The sequence below is a fragment of the Kryptolebias marmoratus genome, linkage group LG11 (assembly GCF_001649575.2).
Source record: "Kryptolebias marmoratus isolate JLee-2015 linkage group LG11, ASM164957v2, whole genome shotgun sequence".
Lineage (NCBI taxonomy): Eukaryota > Metazoa > Chordata > Actinopteri > Cyprinodontiformes > Rivulidae > Kryptolebias > Kryptolebias marmoratus.
Genome location: NC_051440.1, coordinates 12,133,167 through 12,142,397, shown reverse-complemented (window position 1 = coordinate 12,142,397; position 9,231 = coordinate 12,133,167). Strand labels below are relative to the sequence as shown.

General features: G+C 47.0%; 1 protein-coding gene across 3 annotated transcripts; it reads left to right on the top strand.

The window, feature by feature from the left end:
• Window positions 1-1,515: 1,515 nt before the first annotated feature.
• apba2a (amyloid beta (A4) precursor protein-binding, family A, member 2a) lies at window positions 1,516-9,004 on the top strand. Of its 3 annotated transcripts, none has more exons than XM_037978054.1 (11): window positions 1,516-1,662; window positions 3,867-5,040; window positions 5,196-5,291; window positions 5,474-5,510; window positions 5,599-5,744; window positions 6,887-6,973; window positions 7,057-7,242; window positions 7,417-7,596; window positions 7,690-7,902; window positions 8,376-8,495; window positions 8,601-9,004. In XM_037978054.1, the coding sequence occupies exons 2-11, from the start codon at window positions 3,898-3,900 to the stop codon at window positions 8,826-8,828; spliced, it is 2,436 nt and encodes an 811-aa protein (XP_037833982.1). In that variant the 5' UTR covers window positions 1,516-1,662; window positions 3,867-3,897; the 3' UTR covers window positions 8,829-9,004. The 3 variants fall into 3 exon arrangements, with proteins under 3 accessions (XP_037833982.1, XP_037833980.1, XP_037833981.1); XM_037978052.1 differs by having other exon boundaries at window positions 1,518-1,662; window positions 5,471-5,510; window positions 8,601-9,003; XM_037978053.1 differs by lacking the exon at window positions 1,516-1,662 and adding an exon at window positions 1,709-2,032 and having other exon boundaries at window positions 5,471-5,510; window positions 8,601-9,003.
• Window positions 9,005-9,231: the final 227 nt, after the last annotated feature.

The following is a 9,231-nucleotide window of genomic DNA, read 5'->3' as shown; positions in this document are numbered from 1 at the left end:
TTTTTTTTTAATGTACAAATAATGACATTGAATTTTTTTTAGGTTAAAAATATATTCTGAATTTATTTTAATACTGAAAAAGTAAGCACTAATATACAACATTCAAATTTCAGAGGTATTTTTTATTCAAATTCTGATGGCACATATTTACTTCCATATATATGCTCTCAATTTCATGTAAGTGTAATTTAGTTTATATATCCAATAAGCTTCAGAACTTTTTTTTGATATTAGGTGGATATAAAGTGTGAACAAAATGAGTTCTTCCCATTTATCTTTTTCAGCAACTTCGGGCCAGTTATAGGATGTTATACAAGATGTTTGAAGCCACTGCAGTGCAGATTACGTGAGTTAAAGATGTCAAACAGGGCGTTTACCTCCTGAAAGCATAAACAAAAAATGTTGTGCAAATGCATTGATTACACAATTATACAAATGTAAGTCTTCATTTTTGGTACATAATAACATTATCTTAAGCACAGTTAATTACAAAGGCATTTTACCTCCATGAACTCTGCAGTAGCAAGGCAGTCACTTCCCTGATTCTAACTTTTCAGTTAATACCACACAAGTTTATGTTTAAACGTGAGACCTTGACTTCACAGAAGCATAATACAGAAAGTTTTACGTTAAAACTAACGCTAATAACGTCCAGTATTGATGCTCGTCTTCTGCAGTAAAGCTAGACTCAGGCACTAATCTCCTTGTTAAGCAGCCTTGTTATTAAAAGAAAAACACTTACCGATTAAATGTAACGCCGTCCAGACATTTTCCGTGAAGATTTGTGCAGAAAAATGCAGCATAATAGGAAGGCTTTCCTGTATAGATAAGCGCAAAAGCGGAGCTGTATTACTATTGTAAGATGGCGACGTTTTTAGCTCATCCAAAGTCACGTGATGTCATGTCTATCCATATAAGTCATTGGGCGATACAGTCGATTCATCCGACTCGACACTCAAATTCTCCGATTTCCGAGTATATCTGAAACACACCATAATAAAGGGCGCCGACAAACCAGGAATATACCATCAGGTCAAAAAAGTAGGGGGTTTGTCCAATCTTTTTATGGGTATGTTCACACATACTAAGGACACATTTAAACTTGGCTTGACTATAGAAGCTACAAATAGTGGCCTGCTGAGCTGTTTGAAGCACCTGGTTCACCTGAAGCTGCTCCTGAAAAAGACACGGAATAACCCATTTAACAGCACCGGGATGTGTTCTCAGGGGTCAAAATCGATCCCAGATAAATGGATTCCCCGGCCAAACAAAACAACGACATAATTACGAAGCAATTAATCGTCCCTGTGCATCTTTATGTCTTAAAGTTTATATATGTTATAGTATTTATATTGTGGCTGCTTATTTATTTGCACCAATTATACCAGAATATGACAGAGGAGATACGTAATTTAACCTTCACCTGACGTATTTAGGTTATTAGTGTGCGTGTTTAATGATGAAAGCAAGCCCTGATTATTATTATTATTACTATCTACACAGGTTCCTGGGCCGCAGTGGCTTTTATCCATCCCTCCCCTCTTCCCCTCCTCCCCTCCTCCCTTCCTCCCTTCCTCCCATCCCCGCCTCCCCTCCTCAGCCTCATCTGATCAACACATGCGGGCGTTCGCACAAAGAGGGCCGCCCACAGTCCTGATGTCGGTAAGTGGCACACACACACATGTACCTATATGTGGAGGGGCAGGGGCGCGTGCGGAGGTGTAGCACCTGCGGCTGGACGCGGTGCTGTTTGCACATCATCATCACCACCACCATCATCATCATCATCAGCCCCGCAGCCTCCATGCTCCAAACCAAGGTCGATGTGAGGCGCAGCAGCAGGAAAACAGGATCTTAGTGCTCGGATGGTAAAGCTGTGAGAGTGAGAGGGGTCAGCCGCATCATCTGAGCGCATTGCATAGGAAAAAAAAGGGGGAGGTGGGAAAACCGTATATCTGATTATCTTATCGACATGTGAGGCGGGAGGAAATGCGGCGGGCAGCCACCACAACAAGCTCCCCTGCAGGCTGCGGTAAGAAGTCCAGCCTAATGGCTTCACAACATGCCTTCAAAACCACGGCAAGGGCAGCGCAGAGGCAGGGGAAGCTGCACCGCGGCGAGCCCAGGTGGTGTGAATTTCCTGTTCAGCACCATGGACAGGTCATGGTCGGGTCTGTGCGCAGGGATTAACAGGGGGGTGTTTCATATAAAGATGATGCCTTTAATCTGATCTGAACACTGCTATGGTGTTTAAGAGCCCGAGCTGTTTGTTGTTGTTTCGTATATGGTCTAAAAGCTTACAGATGCTTAGGTGAGGGGTGTGACATGTTTACCCCGGGCTTGTCCACAGCTGAACGGATGACACAGCCTTTATCACACCGGTTCTCTCTCTTTAACAATCATGATCTGATGACACATCGGCGAGAGGAACTGGAACCACTGGACCTCGTGGATCCATAAGGCTTACATGGATAAAAAACAACGCATTTGCCATCATAAACACACCACACTTGTGTGATTTCCATGTGTTATAATTAGGATGAGAAAGGGATATCAGCTGCTGCTGTTAGATATGGATATTGCTTTGCCTTTACTTAACAAACTAATGATTCAAGTAGCGGGGTGTCTATTTTTAGTGATGTGACATCTTTCCCAAATACAGTTAAAAACACAAAAAATGTCAGATTTATTCATTTAATTTAAGGGAATTAACTGTTGAACTTTAGCAATATTAATCCATTGCCTTGGTTTACTGTAAGAGGCTTGGTTTGGCTCAGAATAATGTAATTTTTTTAAAAAAGTAGCAGACAAGAGTGCATCATTCTTTAATGTTAGTGTTATTTATTTATGTCTTTGCCATTTTGCTTCATTCTGTTTCAGTCCAGATCAAGCATCCAGTTGGATAAAACACATTTATATGTTCATACAGTGACTCGCAGACACAGGTCCTGGGTCGTAAATATGACTGAGCCTCTGATCAGATTTCAGGGCTGAAATGCTACATAGCCGGCTCAAAGGTTTCTGGCTCTACAAAATGAGGACAGACTGAAGACAAAAAAAAGGGACCAGGATGTTGCCCTTTGGGTCAAACAGTGTTGTAGATGAAGGAGGTGCGGTCTTCTGTTTGCTCTTAAACCGCAGTTAGTTTGAAAGTTCATGGGAGGAAACCTTATTTAAATCCACCTGTCAGGTGAAGGTCTGCTTCAAAAAGGAAAAACGTAAACGAGAGAAAGTGGATGTCTTCGCTGAAAGATGCAGCGTTTTTAAAGCTGAAATACACAAAACGGGAACTGAAAAGCTGAAAAAGCAGGACACTGGTTAAAACCTAAATAAAAAACTTAAAGATAAAGACAGCTAAATGTGAGGCAAAAGCAAAAAGTATACAAACACAAGTTAAAAGCTAAAAGTAGCATCAGAAGACAAACACAGAGCCAGTGTTGAAGCAAATTTTAAAGAGAGCAATGTTTTTGAAGGAATCGAAACACTCTCAATGTAGTTATTTGGAGAAAATATTTGTAAATAAAGGTCATTTGTTTTTTGTAAAGCATCAAAGTTACAAAAAAAGAAAACCAAACCAGAAGTCGTAGCACCCATCTCCTGAATGAGCTGGATGTTTCGATGTATGAACGGCTAAAATAGCACAAAATATGCAGAAGCAGTTCGCACCAAACATGTTGAAGAAGAATAAAAACAGGAAAATGATAGTGTGAAGTAGTTGGGTTGATGTTGGGTGATCAGATGTAGTCTCTGCTTCAAACCACAGTGAAACCTAACCTTTATGACAGAATGATAGTTTTAGCTGTATAAACGATGTTCTGTTGAAAGGTTTTCTGTGACAGAGTGTTGATGTTTATCATTTCTCACAGGGTTTAGGGTAGCAGATCTTAAGGGCCAGTTATGGCTCATGGGAAACAGCCAGGAACCGTTCCCAGAATCTTGGCTCCCAGCTCTCCGCCGTGCCCCGGCGCAGGACAAACAAGACCGGGCCGAGAACACCAGCGGGGCTCGGTGAGAGAGGAGACTCAGCAAGCGCCCTGCTCCTCGAGGGGTGGCGACGATGAGCGGCTGACTCCCCCCGTTTCTGCCACGCGCCGCTACACGAGCCGTGACCTGAGCGCCGCCGACATGGAGGACGCCTGCTCCGAGTACGACAACGTGAGCTCCGACGTCGAGCAGGACTTCGATGAGGTGCTGCGTCTGAACGCCGGGCGTTACGAGCAGCACGTCCTGGAGGATGTGCAGCACGCAGCAGGCGATGGCGTCGACGAGAGCTCTGCCGCTGCAGCCGACCGGATCATCCCCAGATCTCGCCCTGGCGCCGAAAAAGCAGAGGGGCCGCCGTCGGACGCCAAACCGCACAAGGCGGGTCGTCGGTTCATGTCACACTGTGCCCCGATTGGCGGAGATGAAGCAGAGGAGAGAGTGCACAAGGTCCGGGGGGACAGGTTCTTCCTCAGCGACGGAGACGAGCGAGAGGAGGTGCTGGATGGAGCTAAATTCATCGAGGATTTAGAGCCGACGGGGGACAGTGCTCGAAGCCCGACCGGCGAGAATGAAAAAGTCCAAAAGGGAAGTCAGGAACGGAAAAGAGAGGACGACACACGAGGCACAAGGAACCACAGTGCTCCAGGAGCTGGGAGGAAGTGTGAGCCGTCCCACGGGGGCCCGAAGGAGAAGGAGCGGCAGGGCAAAGGAAGAGGGAGGAGGGCGACAGGAGGGGAGCCTGCTTCTGGGATCAGAGGGTGTGGGAGCAGCAGCGCCGAGCAGCGTCCAAAGACTTCGTCCAAGGACTGCAAAAGGTCCGCGGTCAGGTCCAAGGACAGGCCTGGTTCCAGCAAACACCATCACCCCCCTCCAGCACCCCGCCGTCCTCCCCCTCCGTCCCCACCAGACACTCAGAAGGCTCTTCCCCAGAGGGAGAGTCCTCCTGCGTCCAGTCCCACCACTGCTGACAGCCAGGAAATCCAAGCCGAGGTGATGAAGGGACAACAGAAGGAGTCCCCCGAGGAGACGCAGAGGGGGCAGGAGAAACCCGAGCAGGTAAGAACGGCAAACAGAGCGGGGCTTTTTTTTTTCCAGATCTAATCTAGACTCTGATGTGTGGCCGTTCAAAGACCATTGTGCCTCAGGGTGGATTAAATAGCATTTTACATTAGAAAGCAAATTATTCTAATGTGTGTGTGTGTGTGTGGCAGGGCGAGGAGCCAAGCACAGCCATGGTGCCTGAGGAGGAGCCGAGGAGGTCTCCGTGTCCAGAGTTCGTCTCTGCAGAGGAAAGCAGCTCTCCCAAGGTGGAGATCTGTTTTACAAAATAGATTCAGCAGCTTTTAAGACTTAATGTGATGTAATCTGTTTTCTTTTACCTGCTTTCATGATGCAGGTCACCACACTGACTCGCATTTACTTTCAAAAAGTATACTGCTTCTTACTTTATCTCCACTGATAGTTTGTTTTCTTCTTTTTCTTTAAGAAGACACAAGAAGCTGCTTCTTTTCCCAGCTTTGAAGATGGTAAATATCTTTGAATCTTCCTAAAAGTCGATATCTATCCAGCCTGTGTCTGAAACCTTTTTGTGTTTCTTTTGTGTCGGGGGCCCAGTCCCGGGTCCCTGCGAGCCGGAGGACCTCATCGACGGGATCATCTTTGCCGCCAACTACCTTGGGTGCACTCAGGTGTTGTCCGATAAGAATCCATCCAAGTCGGTCCGGATGTCGCAGGCCCACGAAGCCGTGAGCCACATCAAGGTGAGGCCGCCCTCAGACAGTCAGCCGCCTGCGACATTCCCGTGTTCGGTGTGGGAATGTTTTCCCTGGGTTGGTACTTTCAAACGCGGAGAGCCCGTTTCTAAGGAATTTTGATTTCAGTTACCGAATAAATGGATTTTCCAAACAGCGCCTACTTATCCTCACCTCACCTTCTCCAAACGTGTGCTTTGCTCACGAGCTGAAAGTGTCAGGTTGGGTGGAGAGAGCGGCGAACCCAACGCGCAGACTCATCTTCAGAAAATAATTTTTTTTTTTTTTTTGTAAAGAAACAAAAACAAAACGCTGACAAGGCAGCAAATCCAAACTACAACGATAAATATTGAAAAAAGTAGCAAAAGTGACCAGACAAGGCGAGACATGGGACCTAGACAGCACGTGAAAGCGAAAATGGACCAGTGAGTAAGTTGAGGAAATGACCAGTATTTAAAGCAGAGGGTCTTTAGGGGAAGTGGGCACAGGTGAGTGATTACAACTTGGATCAGGTGGAGATGGGCGTGGCAGGAAGACAAGAGATAAACAGAGAAGTGAATCATGACAGGAAACAAAGGCCCGGTCCCAATACTCTCACTCCACCCTACGCCCCTCTATGAAGCACGTACTCAGTCTAAGAGGGGTTCGTGTGCGCAGGTTACAAGCATGCAGACATTAGAGAATTGGGACAGTACAGGTTACGTCTTCAATTTGCGGCTCTGCATTGTAACTTTGACATCCAACATGGCGGGACCGGTCCCTATTTTGGTATTTTAAGAAGGTGCCAGTACGATTTTAAAAGTACAGTTTAGGTATTTTTGCTTTCCAAAGTCATTGCAGGAGATATTTGGCTGTTCAAATGTGTTTTGTTCTGACTTGTTGAATACGGAGCAAAGTTTGATAGTATTCACACCTGTACAGCAGAGTGAAACAAGTGCGAGTATTGGGACCAGGCCAAAGACACAAGGAACAATAACTGAACTAAGACAAGGCTAAACATAAAGATAACTGATTAACAAAATAAAATAAACAATAAACTTTAACTGAAACATGAATCGAAAACCCCAAATCCTGACAGAAAGTTTGCCTTCTGCAGCTTAAGCATCATGTGCAGATCACCAAGCCTGATTCAGATAATGTCTGTTTTAAAGAGCCAAGATGAAGACTCTCAGATGATGACAGAAGTGGACCTCTTCATCTCCACTAAAGCTGTTAAGGTGCTGAACGCCGACACGCAGGTCAGTGCACTCTCTGAGGGTCAGCCGCGCGTCTGGCTGCGAGCGTCTCAAACACCCGAACCGCCTTCCTTTCTCGCCTTTAGGAGACGATGATGGACAGTGCCTTGCGGACCATCTCCTACATCGCCGACATCGGCAGTGTCGTGGTCCTGATGGCACGGAGGCGCATGTCTCAGGCCTCGTCGGAGGACTTCTCCGAGTCGTCCGACTCCAATGGCGAAGGGAAGAGTCAGTACAGAATGATCTGCTACGTCTTTGAGTCAGAGGACGTAAGTGTTTCGCTGCCGAGGCGCCCGTTTGGTTTTGTTGCAGGCATTTACGCCGCGGATGCTCAGGGCACTTGTGATCTTCCTCACTTTCCTGTTGCTGCCAGCTTGGTTAGTTTCTCTGCTGAGTAGTTCCCCCCCCCATCCCTCCACCCCCAAATGCTCCCCTTCTAACAGGCGCAGCTGATCGCGCAGTCCATCGGCCAGGCTTTCAGCGTGGCCTACAGGGAGTTCCTGCGAGCCAACGGCATCAACCCGACCGACCTGAGCCACAAACAGTACAGCGACATCATCAACTCCCAGGAAATGTACCACGACGACCTCGTTCATTTCTCAAACTCAGAGAACTGCAAAGAGGTGAGCTGAAGCGCGGGCAGATTCCTCGAACGCCCGAGACTTCGGGGCGCGTCTTAAACGAATCTAATCGGTGCTGGCTGATCTGCGTTGCAGCTGTACGTGGAGAAGCAGAAGGGCGAGAGCCTCGGCGTGGTGATCGTGGAGTCCGGCTGGGGCTCCATCCTGCCCACCGTCATCCTCGCCAGCATGCTGAACAGCGGCCCCGCGGCCCGCTCCGGGAAGCTCAGCGTCGGGGACCAGATCATGTCCATCAACGACACGAGCCTGGTGGGGCTGCCGCTGGCCACCTGCCAGAGCATCGTCAAGGTAAGGAGAACTCAGGCACGTCCACGTAAAAAATACAGTTTCACAACAAAAACATGAACTGTAGATTTTTTTAAATACATATAATATAAATGAAAAATGTATCTTTAGTGTGTTGTTTTAGGAGCCAAGTAGATTTAATTATTAGAAAACAGGGTTGAGATGGCTCTTTTTTAACGTAAAGGTTGCAGACCTTTACGTTTAAAGATGAGTTTATGGAAGTTTGGTCATGAAACCACACCATCCTGAGTGAAGTCCTCGATTCACACCATCGTGCAAAGAAGAAACATGGATACGAGGAACGCTGTTCATGTTCAAGCCTGTTTTTCTTAATTTCAGCCCCTCAGCTTTAAATCTGCTGGTTCCTGCTGAGATGTTACACAGAGCTTCATGTTGCAGCTCAAACCAGCTTGTTATCACTTTATTAATCTGCTTCTGCCCATTTTTTTAAATGGTAAAAAAAATGGCCGCCCCAGGGTTTAAAGAACCAGCTGAAGGTGAAGCTGAGCATCGTGAGCTGCCCTCCCGTCACCACCGTCCTCATCAAGCGGCCCGACCTCAAGTTTCAGCTCGGCTTCAGCGTCCAGAACGGCATCGTAAGTAAACCCAAAGCTCCCTCGGTCTTCCTCCCCCACCCCTCCACCCCCCAGGGGGGGAGACGACGGCGTCCCCGCTGATGCGCTCTCTCCCTGGCCTTTCAGATCTGCAGCCTGATGCGGGGCGGCATCGCCGAGCGGGGCGGGGTGCGCGTCGGCCACCGGATCATCGAGATAAACGGCCAGAGCGTCGTCGCCATGGCGCACGAGAAGATCGTTCAGACCCTGTCCGTCTCGGTGGGCGAGGTAAGAACTCGGCGGAATTTCTCCTCTGACTGCTGCGCCGACGACGTGATTGCTTTCAGTTCTTTTGTGTTCCTTTGCGTCTGTTAGCAAAATATCTCGTAAACCAGTGGGCAGAGTTCAATGAAACTCTCAGAGAATAATCAGTGGACGTCCATTTACAACTGATCGCCTTTTAGAGTCAGCTCGATTCAAGATTCAGATCACTAACCTTAGAACGCGCTAAAATGTTAATAACTCTGTGAGTTTTTTCAGACATGAAGCTGAAGTTCGGTTTGGTAGTAGCAGAGAGTCAGTCCCAACACGTCAGGCGACATCTTTGTTTAAAACCCTGGCAGGTTATGGGGCGCCGTTTGTAAAGGAGCTTGTGCTCAAAATTCATGCCTAAATTTTGTCACATTTAGCTTCAAACACTGTTTTAAAATGTAGTGTTGATTTTCTGATGTCACTTTTTACAACATTTAGCTAATTACATGTAATTGTTACAGCTACA